Below are 24,438 nucleotides of genomic sequence, written 5' to 3' on the forward strand. Positions count from 1 at the left end.
ACATGCTGTATGAATAATTGGTGAATAGGGGAACATTTATCTTTTTATATTATTATTAAAACTTGAATTCATAGTCTGCTGACAGCTTGACAAAAGTTTTTCTAGATCACAAAATGACTTTAACAACAACAGCTAGAAGTGATGTGAGTCTTTCAGGAGAAAATGCTTGCACAGTAGTACAATCCTCAGGATTAAGTATTTGCTCCTGAAAAATTCAACCCAGTGAAAATTAAGAGTTTTATTAAAAAAAAAACCCTTCAAGAATAAGTAGAAATGACTATTTGAAAGAAAGGAAAGTTTGAACCAAGTAAAGACATGCTATTTTATACTCTGAACTACACAGAGAAGTGTGTGTGTGTGTGTGTTGCTTAATCTTCAAGCAGTGAAGACTGTTCAAATTATTCACTAATTCTTTAATTTTTAAATTTCTTTATTAAGAGAGGGAACTGGATCATCACTTTGGCATATGTAATGCCAGGGATAGATCTCCAGACCTCAGACTTGAGAAAGCAATGCTTTATTCATGGTGCTACCTCTCAGGCTGCTCAGCATTTCTTTAGGTCGGGTTATCTGCAGAGAGAAAGAGAGAGAGATCAGAAACCAGTACAAGTCAAAGATGTGCTACCCATCCCTTCCTCCCTCCTTTATTTTTTAAATTTTTAATACTTTTTTATATTTATTTATTCCTTTTTGTTACCCTTGTTGTTTTATCGTTGTAGTTATTATTGTTGTTATTGATGTCTTTGTTGGATAGGACAGAGAGAAATGGAGAGAGGAGGGAAAGACACAGAGGGGGAGAGAAAGATAGACACCTGCAGACCTGCTTCAACTCTTTGTGAAGCGACTCCCCTGCAGGTGGGGAGCCTGGGGCTCTAACCGAGATCCTTAGCGGGTCCTTGCGCTTAATGCCTCCTGCGCTTAACCCACTCACTGCACTACCGCCCGACTCCCCCTCCCTCCTTTCTTGCAAGTCGTCCGTCAGGTTTTTCGTACCCGACGGACAAGGTTCACATATGTCTTCATCCGTTTCTATTTCTCCTTTTTATAATCCACCCAACCTGGGCGCTCGATGTCCTAGAACCTGCCTAATCGTCGCTTTTGGTGCAAGCGGACTCTGCAGCGGGGTTGCGGATGGGCGGGGTCGGTAATGGAAGAAAGCTGAGGCGGGTAGCCAGAGGGAAACCTGTCTATACCCAGGGCCCAGTGGAAGGCGCGGGGACTTTGTGGTAGACTGGCCTTCGTGCGTCCGAGAATTCACTGGTACCGGTTGCAGAACGACTGTAGCGCAAACCAAAGGGCAATTTACCGCGGTGTGGGATCCTCCGGTTACAATTGCTTTCTCCAAGTGCCCTTTTCCAAATGAGCTAACCACCTCCTAAATTTCTAGAGCAAAATCTCTTTTCTTTCGTTGACTTATAAGGCCCCCCACCACCTGCTCTCCGCGCCCTTCTCCGATCTCGCTCGCTCGTCTTAATTGGTCGATCTTAACTCTGAAGATCATTCCTCCCCTTCAGTTTCTCCCTAGAGTTTCTCCACCTCTAGTAGCTAAGGTCTTTCCATCTGTCAGATTCTCTGACAACTCTCTTAAAATATTTATTAATTTCTAACTTGATAGGGCTGAGAGAAACAGAGAGGGAAGAAGAGATAGAGAGGAAGAAAGAGACGCTTGAAGCATGAGCTTCACTACTAGTGAAGGTGGAAGCCCAGGGCTTGGAGCCACCAGCTTGAACCCAAGTCTTTGCACTCAACCAGGTGCTAAGGAGATGCCTCTCTGACCAGTCTTTCTAAGATAGGCATCACCCCTTCCATGCACATTTCAGTCCTACCCATCACACAGGTTGTTCTACAAATTTACTCTGAAACCATTGTTGTGTTATTCTTTTTTATTTTTGTAGTTGTTTTATTTTTGTTTGTTTTTAAAATATGTATTTATTTTCCCTCCTGTTGCTCTTGTTTTATTGTTGTAGTTATTAATGTTGTTGTTGTTGGAAAGGACAGAGAGAAATGGAAAGAGGAGGGGAAGACAGAGAGGGAGAGAAAAAGACACCTGCAGACCTGCTTCACTGCCTGTGAAGCAACTTCTCTTGAACCGGGATCCTTATTCCAGTCCTTGTGCTTTGCGCCACTTACCCTTAATCCGTTTAACCCACTGCGCTACCACCCAACTTCCGCTGTGTTACTTATTATCTGCTTACCAGGATATAAACTATAAGAAGAAGGGATTCCCATATTTGTCCCATTTATTTTTGTGTCCAACCTAGAATGGGGTGGATCATGTAGTAAGAATTTTTAAAGTCTTACTTTATTCATTACATATGAGAGAGTTTCACATAAGATTGAAAGAGAGAAATAGACAGATCTCAGCATAGATGTGGTACTGGGGATCAAACCAGAAACCTCAGGCATTGCAAGCCCAATGCTCTATCAGTTGAGTCATCTCCCCAGTCATGGTAGTAGCGTCTTACTGAAAAGGAAGCATGTAAGGGCAAATGTACAATATCTTAGGTTAAATGTCATAGGTTGTATTATTCAATTTATTCTTTTGCCAGTGGCCCAACTCAATCTTATTTTGATTCTTGTTTTGCTCCCTCTTCATCTGCCCAATTGCCTTGTGACTGATCACTCTTCCATGCAAATTCCAGCTGCAAGAGAGAGCTAAATCAGAGAGAAGAGTAAATGAGGTCTTGAACTTAGTGCCTCTCCCAGCAGTTGACACACTGTGAATTTCCTCACTTTTAGGCCCAGGAATCCTGGTGTCCCAGTTCTGGGCCAAGATTAATTAGTATTCAGCATTTTTCATGGCTTATATTGAAATTACTACTTTTGTATTTGCTTAATATGTATCTTTGATAAAAAGTTGTACCCATGTGAGTCAGCGGGTTAAGTGCACATAGCACAGCAGGTTAAGCACATGTAGTGCAAAGCGCAAGGATGGGGTAAGGATCCCAGTTTGAGCCCTGGGCTCCCCACCTGCAGGGGAGTTGCTTCACAAGTGGTGAAGCAGGTCTGCAGGTGTCTGGCTTTCTCTCCCTATCTCTGTCTTCCCCTCCTCTCTCCATTTCTCTCTGTCCTAGCCAACAATGAACAACATCAACAATGGCAATAATAATAACCACAAGGAGACTACAATAAGGGCAACAAAAGGGAAATAAATAATAAAAAATAAAGAGAAAAAAAATAGGAAAAGAAAAGTTGTACCCGTCAGAAAAAAATGAGCAAATTTGGACCGCTAGAAAGGTAGGAGTGGATGTGGGGAAATGGAGCCTCAGGAAAAGGTTTAGAGGTCATCTAAGGAGATAGCAATCAGAACTCAAATCAGTCTCCCAATTACTCAGCAATATCTCTCATGGGAAAAGTTTTAGAGAAGGAAAAGTTTAAGAGGTCTATTTCCCAAAGCGAGCAGCAACTCTGGACTGGGAGGTCTGGAGGATAGCACGTTTCTGTTTTACTCCAACTGAGTAAATGCGCTCAGAGTCTCCTGCTTCAACGCTGGAAAACCTCACCGCAATGAACAGTGGGGTGGGTGGGGCTAGTTGAGTTTTGCAATAAAGTCAGGGATGGCATGTTTCTGCCAGTTGGACCCGGGTTTTCTGCCAATTTAAAGACGTGGGTTTATCAGTGGGGAACTGGGACTACTGAACGGATGTGAGGGGCCAACCAGATTGTAGCTAGAGCTTCAAAGATGTCTTGTCTAGACCTTGAGGTGTCCAGAGATAGGAGGTGGGGTGGGGATATTGGGGGCGGGCTGATAACTTGGACTAACTGGAGTCAAAATATTTCAGGCTTTCTCCCAGCTGCGGGGCAGCGCGATCCGGAGACTACAGTCTTGAGCTCAAGCTAAAGACCCATGACTTTGGTCTTTCGGGAGACAACTTTCCTTTCTGGAAAGGGAGTGCGCTGAGTGGAAACCCTGCCACCTCACCTGCAGGACCAGCCGTGTGGTTCGCACTGGGAGTGCCCCCCATGGCGGCGCGCAGGTACCCCGCGACTTCCCAGTGGCCCAGCTCCTCAGCCAGGTCCACGGGCAGGCGGCCCCAGGCATCGCGCACATCCAGCCTGGCCCCGGCTCGGTGCAGCGCCATCACGGTGTCCAGGAAGCCCTCCCGGGCTGCGTCGTGCACGGGTCGGGTGAGGGTGGCCGGGTCCGCGCAGTTGGGCTCGGCTCCGTGGAGCAGCAGCAGCTCCGCGGTGCGGGCGCTGCCCATCATCATGACCTGCGGAGACAGCGGAGTGGTCAGCGCTCGGGCAGGTGGCAGCGCAGCACCCATTTACAATCCCCTACCCACACAAGCGCCCTATTCAGGTCGTCGTGTCTAGTTACTCTTTTTGCTTTCAGCTACCAGCTCTTTTAGGCAGACCTCTCACCCACTCCATTTTCTATATATTTGCCCATTTTTCCCTTTAATGGGGGATTAATGTTTTACATTTGACACTGAATACAACAGTTTGTACATGCATAACATTTCTCAGTTTTCCACATAACAATACAACCCCCACTAGGTCCTCTGTCATCCTTTTCCAGGACCGGTTCCATTTTCTGTAGCTTTTACTCTCTTCAACTTTTTTGCGGAGCTCTGTATACACAGAACACAGCCTGAAACACGAGCAACAGTGAATATCCAAAAGATCAGTTTTCCCCCCCCAACAGTCATTGGATATGTAATTGTGTATATTTTGGGGGGAGGTTCCTGGCTGTATATCAAGGGCCACATTCTCAATTGTTAAAGAGGGGGTGGGATGGGGAATACCTTGAAGCTTTTAAGTTTGAAGCTAATTTAATTTCCAAGAACGTTAAGTTTCAATTCTTTTAGTAGAAAATGAGGTTTGTCTAAACAGCCCTATAGTTCTTTCTTGTTGGCAAGCTAGAAAATACCCTAATGCTAAATAATAATAATAATAACTATATGTGGCAGAAAGGAACTTTGCAAATGTGATGAGAGATTTTTAGGTTACTTTATGATGGGGAGAAAGGAGAGAGTCCAGCATATGTGAGAGAGTTAACATATGTGGGGCCAGGGATAGGATCCAGGGCCACTCCCATATAAAGAATACACTTTTCTGCTTAGTTACCTTTCCATACAGCAAGAATTTTAATTTTAATTTAATTTCCTATTAAAATAATTTTATGAGAAAGAGCAGAGCTGTACTTAGGCATAGCAGTGCCATAGATCAAACATGGGGTAAGATGCGCATACAAGTCCTGAGTGCTATCCACTTAGCTACCCCTCTGGCAGAGCTCCAGTGTCTCAGTTGGTTAGCGAGGTACTTATACAACTACCCCTCTGGCCTAAATAAAAGATTCTGAAGAAGATAAACAGAGATTGTCAGGCCCACTGTGATCTCAAATGTTTGCATATGAGAGCCACATGTGGGGAGAAGGTGTAAGAAAGTGAAGCAGAGGTCAGACAGAAGATTCAGGGACTATTAAGTCAAAGATTGGTGTTAGCTGTTAGGAGCTGGGAAAGGCAAGGGGATGACTTTGCTTTTAGAACTTCCAAAAATAATTCACCTCTTTGCATTCATTTTATACCAAACTCTTAAACTGTGAGCTAATAAACTTATGGTGGTCTAAGATGCTAGATTTGTGGTCACTAATAACACAAACAGGAAACTACAATACTTCTCAAGCTAACACTCTGAAGAGTTCACTAAACTCACTCCACAGAATTTCTAAATTATCTTTGAAATGAAGCAATTGCCAAAGAACAATTTTTAAAAGTGTCCTTAATCACAGAAACCTTAAAATCTGAGTGTAAATGGTGGTGGTGGTGGTGGTAGTAGACAATTTATTCTAGAGGAAGCATTACTTAGTTACATTAATTAACTGCAGGGTATTGATAGTCTAAAGAAGAGTTATTTATCTTTAGTAACATTACATAGTTAAGTAAAATTACTTAATTTGTTCAAGTCAAGAAAGCCTATTAAGTTAATACTTTAGTTGTTGATTCCTGTCCTAGATAAAGTGAAAGTGACATAATTTTCAAAAACACAGAGGACATTTTGTGAATCGAATGGCAGTTGCAAATAGACTGTTGCAGTTTTTTCATCTTTATTAGTAATTTTACAGTGTTTTACAAAGTTTTAAGATTTCAAAGGTATAATTTCAAATCCAGATATGGTGTGTGAGTCACACTTTCCACCAGCATGCCATGTGCTCCCCTCCCCCAACCACCACAGCTCTCACAAAATCCAAAAAGACAATGTGGTTACCACAGTTTTTAATGCTCTGTCATTAAAAAGTTAGGGAAGCCTTTATATACTGTTAACTGTTTACAAAGGATCTCTAATAGAGTACGGAGTCAACTGAGGGGAAAAAAACGATATAATCTCTGGGGAGTACCAACAGCAAGTACCAAAGCTATTACATATTCTGAAACTATATTCTTGGAAATAGTCAATCTCTATATTTGTAGATTATGAAGGTGTGAATAGGATAAACAGATCATTTGAACAATAAGGTGATAAAATTGGTTTTATATGTTTTATTATAGATTAAATTATGGAAGATGAAAAATACCCTAAATTCTATTTAAATCATCATAGCTATCTAAAAGCAAAAGGAAAATGAATCAATTGAACAACTATTTGAAGGGCACTAAAATTCATTTCATAAGAAATTAAATTATTTAAAATTTTTATAAACTAAATACTTCTATATTAAGCACACATCTGATTTTATGCTTTTATCATCCTTATGATAACTTGTTAAAACTAATCCAACAAATAAGGCTTCTTCTAACTTATTCTATAACTTCAAGTCCAAACTTAAAGTCTCCACACTGCAAGCAAAATGTTAGTGATATAATTTACTATGCTTCTCTCCTATGATCACTCAATATTTCTAGTTTTAAATACACGCTTAAAATATTAAACAATCTCATTTGAAGGCATTTGATTTTATTTCTATATTTGTTTTTAAAGGGTATACATTTATTTTCTGTAGCATAATTTCAGAAAGTGATTCAGTTGTGAAGTTTGCAAAGTTGAGGTCTTCCTAGAGTTTAGTTTTGTTTTCAATATATATTATCTGTCCCATATATCTTTTGTTTTCCAGAATCATAAGTCACTGTGTATAATAGGACCAAAACTAGGGTGGTGATTGCCAGGAAGAATTCGTTTTTATTCTGAGATTAAGGAAGTCAGTGAAAATTAAAAAAAAAAAAAGAAGCAAAATTAGCACACAACACTCCCCCACCACCCGGCCACAGAGACATATGAGAGGGGGTAAGGGCAGTGGAGAGGGAGAGAAAAGATGTTTCTCAACAATGAGGAATTGAAAACTTTTTTTGGCCGGCATTATGAATTCATCGCTCCTGGCAGCCATTTTTTCCGTTTTATTCCATAGGACAGAGAGAAATTGAGAGGGGAGGGAGGGACAGAAAGAATGAGAGACCTGTAGACCTGTTTCATCACTCGTTAAGTGTCTCCATTGCAGGTGGGGAGCCAGGGGCTCAAACCAGGGTTCTTTGAGCGTGGTCCTTGCGCATAATATTATGTGCGCTTAACCAGGTGCGCCACACAGCCCAGCCCCAGAAATTGAAAACTTGATCCCATATGTAATCTATATCAAATAAACTAAGGACAAAATAAAAACACCTTAGAAACAATAATAGAAATTTCTGGAAAGCTCCCACTTTTGTCTGTGTTTTCTAAATTCTTGCAGCAAGGATATATTTTCAGCTAAAGTAAAAATAAGGATGATAGCTGTAAATGATTTTAATTCTCTTTCATTCAGGAATACACAGCAGTAATTTTCCACTGACTCCCCCCCCACACACAAAGACATTCAATTCCATTTAGTGTTCCGCGAGTTGGAGTCTAAGTAGCACCAGCAAACCCGTCATTTCTTAAGTCTTGCGTTTATCTCAGACGCTCATACTTTTATATTAACATCGCCCCTCCACACCGTTAACTCGATCCAAAGGTCTGCGCCCTCCTTCTTTTGTGCGCTGCTGAAGTCCCCAGGGCCTGACCGGGAAAAGGTCACTAATTTTAAGCCCCTCCAAACCATCTACCCCACCCTCAAGTGTTTGTTTTTCTCCAATCGAAATGCACATCCCCACATACCTCGCTCCCCGCAGCCGCCTGCCACGGCCTTCCCGGCCCCCACCCCCCACCCCCAGGCCGCCCCGCGCACCCACCTGAATGGGGCTCCGGCCAAAGCTGTTGAGTGCGTTGGGCGGTGCCCCGGCCTCCAGCAGCGCCTGCACCTCCTGGGCGCGGCCCCGGGCAGCCGCGCTGGCCAGCCAGTCTGCCCAGCTCTCCAAGCCGCCCCCCAAAACTCGCCTCCACGGCCCCTCTCGGCCCCTCGCCGCCATTAATGCCAGTTGCGCGCCCCAGGCTCCCGTGACCAGCACAGCCGGTCCCCTCCTCTTGGCTCCTCCTGCACTCGCGGAAGCCAGGTCGAAATTCTACCCCCCCCCCCCAACAGCTCCCGACAGTCTGCTCTTCAAGGGGGAAGCCCAGGTTTCTGTCCTGCGGGGGGGTGGGGGGCGGGGGCGGGCTCCTTTCTCTCGGAACTCGTGGCCTGGGTTACACCCCTAACATCACACCACCCGGGCCTCTGCCTTCAAGAGTGGGCACCTCGCCAAAGCCGCGCAGAGTGGGTGGGTTCCAGCTCCTCTCCAGAGGCCCGCAGCCCCGCTCCCCATAGCGCTGCCCTGCCCTCCCTGGAAGCCAAATTTGCCTGAAGCCAGACACAAGCCCTTTCCCTTCCTGCACTGTACACTACCACCCCCACCGCATTAGAAAGCGGCCCATATTACTAACGTCCAGTTTTCGAACCAGGCTGTGTGATGTCACTGGCTAAGTACTGCTTCCTCTTTTAATTCGAAGGATGGTTCTTTAAAAAAAAAATTTTTTTTTAATTATAATGAAAGAGCTAGATATAGATAGACCAGAGCAGAGCTCAACTCTGACTTACAGTGGTGCTGAGTATTAAACCTCGGACCTCTCAGGCATGAAAGTTTCCTTTTCTTTCTTCTTCTTCCTCTTCTTCTTTTAATATTTATTCCCTTTTGTTACCCTTGTTGTTTTATTGTTGTAGTTATTATTGATGTCGTCGTTGTTGGACAGGACAGAGAGAAATGGAGAGAGGAGGGGAAGACAGAGAGGGGGAGAGAAAGATAGACATCTGCAGACATGCTTCACCTCTTGTGAAGCGACTCTCCTGCAGATGGATAGCCCTGCGCTTGAACCGGGACTTTACGCTTAACCCGCTGCGCTACCACTGGACTCCCTTTTTTTCTTCCTTCCTTCCTTTCTTTCTTCCTTATTTTCCTTCTTTTCTTTTTTTTATTTTTTCTTCCTTCTTTCTTCCTTTTCTTTTCTTTCTTTCTTTCTTTCTTTCTTTCTTTCTTTCTTTCTTTCTTTTTTTTTGTATAATCATTATGAAAGATGATTTTAAACTCGTGTTTAAAACCCTGGCCATGACCCCTGTCCCTAGTAGGATTATAGGGTTTCCCTTCTTTAAGTTGGCACCTCCCCTCCCCCCATTCAGCGCTTTGGTTTCCCCAAGAGCGTCCATTTGAGGGAGATGCCAACTCAAACGTTCACGTGTGGGGAGTTTCCACTTGTAAAACATGGAGCCATTGTTTCTCCAGATTTATGCAGTGCATGGGAAGGCTGACTCAGGGAAGGTGGAGATTTCTGCCCATAAGCAGAGTCAAAAGACCAGCACAGATAAACTCAGGAAGTAATTTTGCACATGTATAAAGTACTCAGCATTCCAGTGACTAAGCAGCATAGTGATTCGGAGACCAGGCTCATACATTGTCCTGGGGTCCCTCCTTCCCCCTCTAACACCCCCTCCCCAGCCCCATCTGTCTTTCCTCCTGAACAACCCTTACAATTTTCTCGGCTATAAAATGGGATGGTGGGGAGAAGGTGGCTCAGGGGAACATGGTAGATATTTTTTAAAAAAGGGGGGGGGCGAGAGAAGTTTCTACTTAGGGGGTTGTGATGAATTTGTTTATTTGAGGAGGTAGGGCTCCTTGCACGTGCGATCTCACTGCTCCTGGCACTTTTTTTTTTTTGTCTTGTCTTTTATCTTCTTTTTTCATAACTTCTATAACTTAAAGTTTTTTTTAATTTCTTATTAGTGATTTAATATTGATTTACAAAACTGTAAGATAACAGAGGTATAATTCCATACATTTCCTACCACCAGAGCACTGTGTCCCATCACCTCCATTGGAAACTGTAGTAGTTTTCCCAAAGTCACTGATATGGGCTGATTCTATGTATTCCATTTTTGTTGCCCTTGTTGTTTTATTGTTGTAGTTATTATTGTTGTTACTGATGTCATTGTTGTTGGATAGGACAGAGAGAAATGGAGAGAGGAGGGGAAGACAGAGGAAGAGAGAAAGACACCTGCAGACCTGCTTGACCACTGATGAAGTGACTCCCCTGCAGGTGGGGAGCTGGGGGGGGGCTTGAACCGGGATCCTTATGCTGCTGGTCCTTGTGCTTTGTGCCACTGAACTTAACCTGCTGAGCTACCACCTGACTCCCTATCTAGTTATATTTATGTATATATATTTCACCCCCTTTTCTCTTTTTAAAAAATTTCCCCGTCTTAACTTCCTGTCTTAACTTCCTTTCAAGTTCACCCTTATGCCTATTTACTTCCAAGTGTCTTTTTTTTTTTTTGCTTTTCTCTGTCAGATAAGTGAAGCCATCTCTTCTCTCTCTCTCTCTCTCTCTCTCCTTTTCTTTCTCTCTCTTTCTCTCTCTCTCTCTTTTAGTCTAGTAGAGAGAAACCACAGCACCAAAGTTTCCCCTTGTGTCACAGTGCCTGCCTTGCTATTTGAACCTGGGTCACTGTACTGGAGAGCTGTTTCCTTAACCCAACATGAGCACTAAATGATGTATTTAGAAGCATTTAGAACAGTGCCACATGTCTGAAGCATAAATTGTTGGGTTTCAATTTCTCCATTTTGAGGATTTTTGCCATCTTATTTTGGGTCATAGAGAAGTGTGTTCACTTGCAAAAGAATTTTTCAAATACAATTTTCAGGGAACTAAAAAATTCCTCTGTATCACAACTCTGAATCTGTACATTAAGAACTCTTTAAATTCTTGAATAAGAAGGAAGGAAGTTGAAGGAAGTAAGTGACGGACTCATATAGAAAATATAATGTAGGGAGTCGGGCAGTAGCACAAGGACTGGCATAAGGATCTGGGTTTGAGCCCCTGGCTCCCCACCTGCAGGGGAGTTGCTTCACAGGCAGTTTAGCAGGTGTCTATCTTTCTCTCCCCCTCTGTTTCCCCTCCTCTCTCTATTTCTCTCTGTCCAATCCAATGACAGCAGCAACAACAACAAAAATAATAACAATAACCACAACAATGATAAAAACAAGAGCAACAAAAGGGGAAAAAATGGTCTCCAGGAGCAGTGGATTCTTGATGCAGACACCGAGCCCTGGCAATAACCCTGGAGGCAAAAAATATATATATAAAGAAAAAAAGAAAATATATTCTATATATATTCTATACAGATATGGAGGTTGCCTTCTTTCCAAAATAGGCATGGAAATGTGCCTTACCATGCTTACATCCCTGACACCACAGGAGAAGTGTGATGACACCAGAGGAAACTCTAATGTTGTATCTTCCTCTGTCTGAATAAAAAAGTGGTCTAGGGCAATAAAATTGCATATGTGTGAGACACCCCCTCAACAAAACAAAACAATACAACACCTCTAACATTTGAAGTAGAACTTCCAAGGGATCATGTAATCCTTGCTATAACCATTATGTTGAAATTGGTTCCATACTCCCCTAGCAAGCATTTGTAAGCAAGTAATAATAGGATAAAAGCCTTCTTGTTCTTCCTTTAAAGAACTTACTCTACTACACTTCAAATGAAATAAAAAGTACAGAATTCCAACATTAGTTATTCCAACCTCTGATAAACCATGTACAAAATGGAACCATAGTAATACCAGTCAGGGTTGATAATGTATGATAATGTATGTCAAAGAGCTTTTTAAACACCAGGCTGATTGTTACTGCTAATTTTACTCCCAAACTTCCTTTTTTTTTTTTTCTCCTTCTTTCCTGGGAAGATCATGACCTTATTTAGGCTTATGCTCTTATGCTGCATTGGCAGTTTTGAAAATCTATACTATGAAATCTATGTCTCAGTTAAGATCAATCTTTTAATTTAAAAAGAATCAAAATATAACACTTGTATTGTTCATGCATTCCACAAGCTCAGAGGCTGAGTAGAGTAGGGCTGGGGCAGGTGTTAAATAGGTGAGATCTAGCATTCAACTGCCTGGGCTTTGAACAAAGTTACTTACTGCTTTCCAGCCTCAGTTTTCTCATCTGTGTAAGTGGTATAATACTGGTACATACCTCAAATAGAGAATGATTTTTTTTCTTTTTTTTTTTTTCTCCTCCAGGGTTATTGCTGGGCTCGGTGCCTGCACCATGAATCCACCGCTCCTGGAGGCCATTTTTCCCCCCTTTTCGTTACCCTAGTTGTTGCAGCCTCGTTGCGGTTATTATTGCTATTGTTGACGTTGCTTTGTTGTTGGCTAGGACAGAGAGAAATGGAGAGAGGAGGGAAAGACAGAGAGAGGGGGAGAGAAAGATAGACACCTGCAGACCTGCTTCACCGCCCGTGAAGCGACTGCCCTGCAGGTGGGGAGCCGGGGGCTCGAACCGGGATCCCTACGTCGGTCCCTGCGCTTTGTGCCACGTGCGCTTAACCCACTGCGCCATCGCCCGACCCCCGAAAATGATATTTTTAAAAAATAAAAAGAGAACCAAATTCATTTTGGTCACTTAAGAAAAGTGTCTGTAGGGAGTCGGGCTGTAGCGCAGCAGGTTAAGTGCAGGTGCCACAGCAAGGACCGGCTAAGGATCCCAGTTCAAGCCCTGGTTACCCACCTGCAGGGGAGTCACTTCACAAATGGTGAAGCAGGTCTGCAGGTGTCTATCTTTCTCTCCCCCTCTCTGTCTTCCCTCTCCTCTCTCCATTTCTCTCTGTCCTATCCAACAATGTTGACAATAATAACAACAACAAAACAAGGGCAACAAAAGGGAATAAATAAAAAATAAATATATATATGAAAAGTGTCTGTAGATGATTGGAGCTGACCCTTATTTGAAGGAAGGTGCAGGCATATAAAGATAAAATGAAAAGAGAAGGGGGAGCCGGGCTGTAGCGCAGCGGGTTAAGCGCAGGTGGCACAAAGCACAAGGACCGGCATAAGGATCCCGGTTCGAGCCCCCAGCTCTCCACCTGCGGGGGAGTTGCTTCACAGGAGGTGAAGTAGGTCTGCAGGTGTCTATCTTTCTCTCCTCCTCACTGTCTTCCCCTCCTCTCTCCATTTCTCTCTGTCCTATCCAACAACGACAACAACAATAATAACTACAACAATAAAACAACAAGGGCAACAAAAGGGAATAAATAAATAAAATAAATTAAAAAAATGAAAAGAGAAGGATGAGGGGACTGCAAAGGCATAGAAGTTTGGGAAAATGAAAAATTATTCACTGAGATGTATGGTTAGAAGTTGGAAAAGAGTCTGCAAAAGGTTATTCAGATGGTCAGAAGGAAAGCTAGGAGTGAAAGGATGGCAAAGAAGTGGGGGCAATGTGTATAGACTGTTTTCAAGCTGAACCGTGATAGTGATAGCTTGAAGTCAAGGGAGACAAAGAGAAGGTAGAAGAATTGGATCATCTTTGTCTTTCCCTTTCTTCAGATAAAGGTCAGTTTTGAGCATGCACAAACTGCCTATGAATATAATGTACCCTGAAAGAAAAATGCCAAGTGAAGTGAAGAAGAATTACAAGAGAAAAAGAGGAGTCAAAATGGTGAAAGCAAGAAAGGTTATTTTTGAGGCTCTAAGGTCCCTAAAAGTCATGATGACACAAACCACAAGGATCAAGAGGGCAAATAAACTTGAACACAGGAGATATAGTTAGATTTGAGAGGGAAAAAAGGTCTCAATGGGGAAGAAGTTGGATAAGAATGAATGAAGAGGGGAGTAGGCAGTAGCGCAGCGGGTTAAGCGCACCTGGCAAGTAGCGCAATAACAGGATTAGGATCCTGGTTCGAGCACCTGGCTCCCCATCTGCAGGGGAGTTGCTTCACAAGCGGTGAAGCAGGTCTGCAGGTGTCTATCCTTCCCCCTCTCTGTCTTCCCCTCCTCTTTCCAGTTCTCTCTGTCCTATCTAACAATGACGACATCAATAACAACAATAATAACTACAACAACAATAAAAAAACAAGGGCAACAAAAGGGAAAATAAGTATTTTTTAAAAATTAAAAAAAAAGAATGAATGAAGGGGCCAACTTGTTTGCAGTCAGGATAAGATGGTGGATTTAGGAAGTTAGAGTAGTGAAGGTTTAGTATGATATGAGAAAAAAAGGGATAGGTTGAGGAGGACTTAGAATGAGAAGCTTCAGCAAGCATCTGGACAACTTAACTGAGAGTGGAGCCATGACATCATAGGAATACTTGACTGCTTCATTTAAATTAAAGAATGCCTTGAAGTGGTGCCTCTTGAGGAGAGCCTACCTTTACCAGTTTGGGAGAAGGAAGATACATTCTAATAACTGACACCTCAAGCCTGTGTTACCAGGTTTTAAAAAATGTTATATTTTAGCACATCTGGAAAGCATCCTATAAGGAGGGAGAGTTCTTTGGGAAACAGTTTATCAGTGTGAGGTGAACACCTTGCAACGGGACTTCTGGATGCAGCTGGGATAAGCCTGAATAAATCAACTCTAGGATATACTGCTGGGTGCAGAAATGATTATTTAAAGACAATAGAAGAATAATTTCAAGCATCCATTTTAGCTTATAAAGACATGGTAATGGAATGAGAAGAAAGTTCTTTATCCCTCTGGGAGTACTTAATCCTACTACTTCCAACTGTCTTTTTTTTTTTTTTTTTTTTTCAATTCTTCTCTCTCTGGGTTCTGATGGAAATGGGTTTCTGAGTCCTCTAGTCATCTTCCCCTCTGGGACTATGGACCAAAATCCTTTTTGGGGTGCAACAGGTAGGAGTTCTGGCTTCAGTAATTGCTTCTATGCTGGGTATGGGTGTTGGCAGGTCCATTCATTGGGTAAGGATTCTGAGTTTAAGATTTAGTGCTTATTTGTGTGTGTGTCTGTATGAGGGAGATGGGGGAAGAGAGAGAGAGAGAGAGAGAGAGAGAGAGAGAGAGAGAAACATCACTTTGATCACTTTGGCATATACACTAATGCCAGGGGACTGAAGACAGGATTACATACATACAAGTCTAAGTCTAATGCTTTAACCACTGAGCCACCTCCCAGGCCATTTGAATTTTTTTCATCTTTTTTTTAAATCATTATTTATTAGATAGAGACAGCCAGAAACTGAGAAGGAAGAGGGAGATAGGAAGGGAGAGAGAAAGAGACACCTGCAGCCCCTGCAGGTGGTATTTAATTTTTTTTTTTTTAATAGAGATGAGGGTGGGAGTGGTTGGGGTGGGGAGGTTAGGTAAGACAAGAGAGTGACTTCACAGTTTCAAAGTTTCCTTCAATATGCTGGGGTCCTGGCTTGAACCTGGGTTGTACACATGGCAAAGCAGCACACTAACAGAGTGAGCTATTGTACTGGCCTGCCACTTTAAAAAAAGAAAAAAATTACTATTTATTATATATGAGGGAGAGTTTCAGGAGGGGGGAGGAGGCAGAGGGGGAGTGAGAAGTGGAGAGGGAGAGGTCAGAACACCATTCTAGCATATGGAGTATCAGGGATCAAACTGAGAACCTAGGGCATGCAAGTTTAATGCACTACCAGTTGAGCTATTTCCCTTCATGAGGGTTCAGTGTTAAATATGGATATTTTAAATGAGGAAGAAGAACTTGCTTAGGTGAAAAATGGGAGAGTTAAAGGTCTTCTTTTAATTAGTTTTCCATACACACAAAAGTTAGCTTTAGCATCAATGAGAGATCTCTGAGAAAACAGTCAACTTCCAAATGATTTTGTTAAGTACAGGAAATGTGTCACCAGGTTTAGGTGCATGGAAAACAAGAAATGTCTGTGTCTCTTATTATTATCTAACTACATTCACTGGGTGGGGGAAGATAACATAATGGTTATGCAAAGAGACTCTTATGCCTGAGGCTCCAAAGTCCCAGGTTCAACACCCCACTATCACCATCACCATAAGCCAGAGCTGAGCAGTGCTGTGGTAAAAAAAAGAAAGAAAGAATGAAAGAAAGAAAAGAAATTCACCACTGCACCATTACTAAGTGTATGTTATAAAGGTCTCTTTTAAAATAAGTTATGACATTTATATTCACTCAGAATAATTGTAAAATTTCTCTTCTAGTCCATATAGGACTTAGGTAAGATGCACAAAAACTTAAAATACTTTAATTATACATCATTGTACTTAAGTTGTAAATTTCAGTTTTGGTTTTCATAGCACTGAATATAGAATTGGCTGTACCTATCATCTTCCCAAGATCATGTTGATGAGAACTTAGAAATGCATTACAAGAATATACCAAAAAATAAACTGACCGACCTTCCTTCCTTCCTTCCTTCCTTCCTTCCTTCCTTCCTTCCTTCCTTCCTTCCTTCCTTCTGTTGGGACTTCAACTCTCTGAGCTTATTTTTTTCATATAGAAAGGGAGAGACAGTGACAGAAAGGCAGAGGGAAGAGAGGCGAAGACAGTACAGCACTGAAGCTTTCTTGAATACAGTGGGGACTGGGCCCAAACCTGGGTTCATGACAAAGCAGTCCATTCCCAGTTGAGCTAGCCTATCAGCCCACTAGATAATTTTTCTTTTTCTTTTTTTTAAATTAATTTATTTCCCTTTTGTTGCCTTTGTTGTTTTTTATTGTTGTTGTAGTTACTATTATTGCTATTATTGATGTCATCATTGTTAGGTAGGACAGAGAATTGGAGAGAGGAGGGGAAGACAGAGAGGGGGAGAGAGAAAGACAGACACCTGCAGACCTGCTTCACCGCCTGTGAAGGGACTCCTGTTGTTAAAATTCTTAGGCTCTTGTTGGGCTGGCTTGCTTCACGGCGGGTAACAGAGACGCGGAGACAACGGCTGGGCAGGGAAGCTGTATTTCTTTATTCAGGAACAACGATTCATAAACTAAGACAAACTAATCACCAAACAGAACTCTGCTGTCTCTTTGCGGCGGCGCAAGCACTCTTTCTTTTACTCTGGAACTCAGGAACCCTGGAACTCTGTCTCTCTGGCACTCTCTCTTACTCTGTAACCCTGAAACTCTCGAACTCCGGAACTCAGCAACTCTCGTACTGGGGAACCCTCTGAAACTCTGGCACTCTCGAACTCAGGAACTCAGGAACTCTCGGACTCAGGAACCCTCTCTCGGGGTTCCTTGGGGCGGGGCCAAGCAGGCCCGCGGAATTAATTGGACTGATCCAATTCTCTTGGCAGGGGGAGGGCTAGAACAAACCAATGTAAAGCATACGACAATTCCCCCTTTTCTTTTTAACTAAATGACTATAGTATCAAGGGTGTGGGGTGAACAGAAACATATATAACAAAAACCAGCATGTTGCCAAGGGAAGGCCTGAGGGGGCCATATCTGAAAAAAAAAAAAAATTTCTTGCCTCTGGGGGGCTACTTGCCTTGACGGGCAATTGCATGGGGGCGGGGAACGGCCTAGGGTCCCACAGGCAGCTGGCTGCAACTTACTTACTATGAAACAAAACTTGTTATTAGCATATCTACTGCACGATCCAACGTTTCTAATAGAGAAGGAATTTGAGACTTTTACTCCCCTTCAGGTGGGGAGCCAGGGGCTCGAACTGGGATCCTTGTGCTTTGCACCACATGCGCTTAACCCATTGTGTTACCGCCCGACTCACCTAGATAATTTTTCTAAAATCTATGCGATTTACAAATGCGACCTTAAGTTTATAGAGTTTACTATGCAAAGTATCTTTAGAGTGGATGCATGAAATGAGGTATCTTTGCAGTTCATGAAAGCAATCCTTAACTCTATTTTTTGAAAATGATTGCATGTGTGTGTGTGTGTGTGTGTGTGTGTGTGTGTGTGTGTGTGTAGACAGACTGACAGACAGAGATCATAGCACAGAACTTCCTCTAGTGCCAGGGCTTGCTGCTGGGCCCATGTACAGGGCAAGGTATCAATCCCATACTAGAGGTTGTCTCTTTGGCCCAATGTTGTTTTTTTTTTGTTGTTGTTTTTTGTTTTTAACCGCAGCACTGTTTAGCTCTGGTTTATGGTGGTAAAGAGGATTGAACCTGTGACTATGGAGCCTCAGGCATGAGAGTCTCTTTGCATAACCATTATGCTATCTACCCCCATCCCCACTGTTTGTTTTTTGTGATGTAATATTTCTTAGGGTGAATTGTTTATATCTATTTGTAACTACTTGACCAATTCATAAAAATAAACTATTTACATAATGCTTATGTGTGTGTATATATGTATCCACATATATAGCTATAGTAGTAATGTTTGTATAGCAATTTGCACAATTACTGTAGCGTTTGTATTTATATGATTTGTCTATATTCACAGATACTAATAATTAGCCTCATATTGAAGAAAGAATAAGTAAGAGGTATGATTAGGAGAGACAGAAGTAGAAATGGTAGAAAATTGATCAATTTTGTCAAGAAAATTATTCCAGTTATAGCATATGGGATGCCAAAGTGAGCACACCAAGAAAAATATAGTTACTACTATATGTTTAACTCAACTTTAAGCTATACATGGGTAAATAAGCTTCACACATCATTTTAATTCCACCTATCATGTGGGATAAGAATATAATTCTTTCGGGAGTCAGGCGGTGGCTCAGTGTGTTAAGGGCATGTGGTGCAAAGCGCAAGGACGGGCTTAAGGATCCCGGTTCAAGCCCCTGCTCCCCACCTGCAGGGGAGTCGCTTCACAAGTGGTGAAGCAAGTCTGCAGGTGTCTTTCTCTCCCCCCTCTCTGCCTTCCCCTCCTCTCTCCATTTCTCTCTGTCCTATCCAACAACGACGACATCAATAACAACAATAATAACTACAATAACAATAAAAAAGAATATAATTCTTTAATAATTCAGAAAACAAAAAGTGAAACCCAGGACAACAGGTCTGTCTGAAAGGTCTACGTTCTCCTTGCTAAGTGCCCCCCAATGAGCAACATGGTGGACAAGTCAGCAATGCTTCTTTTTCTTTGAGAATTATACCCTCAATCAGGTTGCAAATCCTAGGACAATGTGATAGGATATCCACTTTGCAGAACTACTGTGCTTCTTTATGATTATTCTTGGGTAGTAAAATACAGCTTAAACAAATTTCCATTTTGTAGTTCCCTCAATGTCACTTATACTGGTACCCTCATTCTCAATGATTTTACCCCTGGCTACAGTTCATTTGTGTAAAAAAAATTTAAGGAAATGAAGCAATAACAGTTAACATTTTGAAATATCTTCTTCTTACTCCTTTCCTTGTTCAGTTATTACGGTTGAAATTCAGTCTTGAAATAAACTTTTCCACTCACTATCATTAGAAAATTTGCCCCCAAATTCTCCCAAATCACTTCATATGTTTCATATAAATAATAACAGTCACTAACATATTTCACTGAAAATATTATATCTCACTTAGTGACTGTCCCCCCCATCATATATTTAAGGTGTTTCTAACTGCTAAAACAGTATTGCAGTTTCTGAGGTGTCACAGACTCTTGACATATTTTGCAAAATTGTTTTTCAAAGAGCACTTTCCTTGCTTTAGAGATAAGACTGTAGGAGTGGCACACTGCCCTGGCTACCCAACTAGTAAATGATTGCTGCAGATCTTGAGCTCAATCCTCTGTATATTCCTTCTCTGGTCACAGCTATTTACTCTGCTTTGGACAAATGTGGTAGGTGGAAATGTCAATGACATCTTTATTAATATTCTTTTTTAAAACATATTTTATTTTTTATTTTATTTACTTATTAATGAGAAAGAGAGGAGGAGAGAAAGAGCCAGATATCACTCTGGTACATATGCTGCCGGGGAATTGAACTCAGGAACTCATGCTTGAGAGTCCATAGCTTTATTCACTGTGCCATCTCCCAGACCACATCTTTATTAATATTCTTGAAAAGACAAATGCAAGATGGGAGTTGGGACAATCCAGTTTTTACATTGAGACTCAGAAAGACCTGATCTCATTTATTCAACTCTGAAGTCTTCAAGAAATCAGGCGCATTTTCTGAGCTTCATTTTCTTGTCTCTGTGGACAAAATAAAACTTATTTCATAGGATTATAGGGGATAAATTACCAGACAGATAGAAGTTCTCAGCGGTGGTCCAGGAGGTGGGGCAGTGGATAATGCATTGGATTCTCAACCATGAGTTCAATCCCGGTATCACATGTACCAGTGATGGTTGGTTCTTTCTCTGTCCTCCTACCTTTCTCATGAATAAAGAAATTCTTAAAAAAAAAAAAAAAAGGTCTCAGCGAAGCCAGACCTTCCACCGTTTGCACCCCATAATGAACCTAGGTTCATACTCCTAGAGTGGTAAAGAATAGGAAAGCTATCAAATCAGGGAAGGGGGTGGGATATGGAGTTCTGGTGGTGGGAACTGTACCCCTTTTATCCTATGGTTTTGGTCAGTGTTTCCTTTTTATAAATAAAAATAATTTTTAAAAAAGATTCTCAGCACATAGTTGTTCTTCAATAAGTGGGACTGGCTTTTTAAAAATGAAACTTATTTTTTAAAATTTATTTCTTTATTGGGGAATTAATGTTTTACATTCAACAGTATATACAATAGTTTGTACATGCATAACATTCCCCAGTTTTCCATTTAACAATACAACCCCCACTATGTCATTTATCATCCTTCATGGACCTGTATTCTCCTCACCCACCCACCCCAGAGTCTTTTACTTGGGGGCAATATGCCAATTCCATTTCAGGTTCTACTTGTGTTTTCTTTTCTGGTCTTGTTTTTCAACTTCTGCCTGAGAGTGAGATCATCCCATATTCATCCTTCTGTTTCTGACTTATTTCACTCAACATAATTTAAAATGAAACTTATTTTTAAAATTATCTTTATTTATTGAGTAGAAACAGCCAGAAATTGAGAGGAAGGGGGATATAGAGAGGGGAAAAGACAGAGAGATACCTGCAGCACTTGTGTTTCACCACTTGTGAAGCTTTCCCCCTACAGGTGGGGATCAGGGACTTGAACCCAGGTCCTTGCGCATTGTAACATGTGCTCTCAACTAGGTGTGCCACCACCCAGCTCCCTTGGAACTGATTTTTTTTAGACTAAATATGAGTGTCATATTCATTCAGTCATTTTCCTTTTGGCTAGTTTTGTGCCTATTACTATACCTGCTGGCAGGTTATCTGTGACTTAACCAAGCAAACTTCCTTGACTAATAAACTTGATTCAACCTTCTTTAAATTCTAACCCTGTTGAAAATAAAGCTTCTTTATAATAAAGCTGGTTGTGTTATGAAAACATGCATACACAGTTTCATTAAATATGGGAAATGATAATGGAGTGTGCTACTCCATTCATAATTTCCTCTGAATTCAGTGCAACCCCTTAAATTTTATTTCCTTCATTCCTTCCTCCCTCCCTCTCTCTTTCTCCCTTTCTTTCTTTCTCTCTTTCTTCTTTTTAATTGCCTCCCAGGGTTATTGCTGGGACTCCCTGCCAGTACTACAAATCCACTGCTCTCAGCAGCCATTTCTTCCTTTTGCTATTTTTTTATTAGATAGGACAGAGAAATTAAGAAAGGATGGTGACATAGAGAAAGGGAGAGAAAAATAGACATCTGTAGATCTGAAGCAGACCCCCTAAAGGTGGGGAGCAGGAGGTAGGGGTAGGGCTTGGTAATATGTGCTTTAGTCAGTGCACCAAATCCCACCCACCGCCTTCTCAAAATTTCTATTTCCATCTTCTCCCTTTACTCTCTTTGAGAGGCTAGATTTTATCCTTTTAAATACACATTGTCCTCTTACTTGCTAACCGTGAACATATATTGTTTCTTTTTATGCTGCTAATGTAAGTATGTGCTGTTAGAAAGCAGATATGCTTAAATAGCACAGTTTTCATTCTCAAGGGTAGGAGTTGAGTGTTGTCTGACTTGGTTCTAAAATGATTAGGGCCAATGGTGACACACACTTCCATGTTTTCCACGTAAGAAGACTCAGGTAGCATGCAGCCGGGAAGTGTCACAAGCTGTAAAGCATACTGCAGTTGTTGCTCCTCTTCCCCCTCCCCTTCTTCTTCTTCTTCTTCTTTTTCTCCTCTTCCCCACTTTCTTCTTTACCCACTTTCTCTTTTCCTCAGTTTCTCAGTCTCTCACTATCTACTAAAAAAAAACAACCAACAGGGGGCCGGGCAGTAGTGCAGCGGGTTAAGCGGGTTGTGTTAAGCGCAGTGGCAGGAAGCACAGAAGCACAAGGACCATGTAAGGATCCTAGTCTGAGCCCCCAGCTCCCCCACCTGCAGAGGGGTCACTTTACAAGTGGTGAAGCAGGTCTGTTGGTGTTTATCTTTCTCTCTCCCTCTCTGTTTTCCCCTCCTCTCTTGATTTCTCTCTGTCCTAACCAACAACAATGACAACAATAACAATGGCAACAAAAATGGGGGAAAATGGCCTCCAGGAGTAATGGATTCATAGTGCAGGTACCAAGCCCCAGCAATAACCCTGGAGGCAAAAACAAACAAACAAACAAACAAACAAACAAGAGGCAACCAACCAACCACCAACCACTGGGAATGGGAGAGTCATGCAGGCAGCAAGTTCCAGCAATTATTGTGGTGGTAATGGGGAGGGAGGGGGGAATCCACCAGTGATTTAGAGTAATGTAATTTCAGAAGCATCATCTACAGCATGATCTACAGCATTATCCTCTCCATCATCTACAGCATCATCTACAGCATTATCCTCTCCACAACTACACTCTGAAATTAGCTTGGATTTCTATACTCTTACTATTATTTTTATTTTATTTTATTGCCTTTCCTGGACTTCTGAGCATTCTGAAGACAAACTCTCCTCTGATATTGGAAAAGTTCATATATTTTTTTTCCCCTTGTATTGGGCCACTCTTGAATCACATTCTTTACCTACTATTTATCTACACTACCTGCTAAAATCAACATCATAATAACATATATGTATACATAAAAATGAATTAAAATCAGCAAAATTATATAAATCAGCAAATACTTTATATTCATGTTTCAGTGCTTTTCACTTATAAATTTAATATCTCTACTTATGTTTTCTTTTTAGCCTCTTGGTTAAAGGTACTGTTTTAGATGATTCTTTCTTATAATTAAGATAACTTCTAGATTTGTTTTTCTGTTTCTTTCTTTCTGGGGGGGGGCGGGGAACTAATGGGCTACAGTATAGTTGTTGACACATGGGTATAATCTCCCTATTATAGGTGTCTGTAAAATACACTGACTCTCAACTTAGATCCTTTCCACCATCATGTTCCAAGACCCCTAGATGTCTCTCTTTCTCTCTCTCTCTCTAGTTCCCCCTCTACTCTCAATTTCCTTTGGGGGAGGGGAAGGGGGGAAGGAATTCCAACCAGAAAACCAGAAGAGTTTAGTAATTAAATCTATACTGATTTTACTTGACATCTTGGAATGCACCAGGATTTGAATAAGTAAATATATTTATTATAGTATATATATATTTAAGATGGAGGTCAGGAGTCTTCAGCTACTCTGAACAATCACATTCTAATTTAGTAGGCACTGATGTGAAAGTATACTAATGTGCTTTTAAAGGCATAATGTAATTAGCACCTTACCAATTAACTGATAAAAATGCATGTCAGTTGAAACTTTACAATGTATCTTTACATATATAGTCTTATTTGATTCTTATTAGTTGAATACTAAAGGTACCATCTCAGATTTACAGAAAGAAAAAAAAAAAAAGAAGCACTGAGAGTTTAATCTTAATTTGTTGACTATAGACAGAGAGGAATCAAGAGGGAAGGGGAATAGGAAGAGAGAGACACCTGCAGTATTGCTTCACTATAATGATGTGAGGCTCCAGTGGCTTGAACCCTGGTCCTTGTATACCATAACATGTTAGTTCAACAGGATGTTCCCAGCCCCTCACACTGAGAAATCTAATTAATTAAAAGTCAAGTATTCTAAAAAAGTGATCTGTTTACTTTGTACTTCAAATTATTCCTAGAAAGACACATATGTCCCCATTTATTACCCATGAAATTGAAGTGGCAATAAAAATTTATATTTAATTTACAAGGGTATTTTTTGAAAAATAGTTTTATTCTGAGCAATAAATAAATTTTAGAAGTTAAACTCTTTATTATGAAATTAATGGCCTTTAGATCCCATAAGATCCTCAATTATTATTACAGTCTTACTCCCCATAAGACTATATAACATAATAATATTTTAATATTAATTATTATATAGCCTTATTCTGCATA

General features: G+C 41.3%; 1 protein-coding gene across 3 annotated transcripts in view; it reads right to left on the reverse strand.

The window, feature by feature from the left end:
* Positions 1-409: 409 nt before the first annotated feature.
* LOC103122500 (cyclin-dependent kinase inhibitor 2A-like) overlaps positions 410-24,438 on the reverse strand; it is a 32,698-nt gene continuing 8,669 nt past the window's right edge. For 2 of the 3 annotated variants that reach the window (XM_060199640.1, XM_060199641.1), the window contains exons 2-3: positions 3,923-4,214; positions 410-570 (exon numbers count right to left, since the gene is read on the reverse strand). In XM_060199640.1, coding sequence (XP_060055623.1) covers positions 557-570; positions 3,923-4,214 — 306 coding nt within the window. In that variant the 3' untranslated portion in view covers positions 410-556. Of the gene's footprint in view, positions 571-3,922; positions 4,215-8,141; positions 8,600-24,438 lie in introns of those variants that run through there. The other variant, XM_016192572.2, reaches the window with a different exon arrangement.

This window comes from Erinaceus europaeus, chromosome 10, assembly GCF_950295315.1.
Source record: "Erinaceus europaeus chromosome 10, mEriEur2.1, whole genome shotgun sequence".
NCBI classification, from domain to species: Eukaryota; Metazoa; Chordata; class Mammalia; order Eulipotyphla; family Erinaceidae; genus Erinaceus; species Erinaceus europaeus.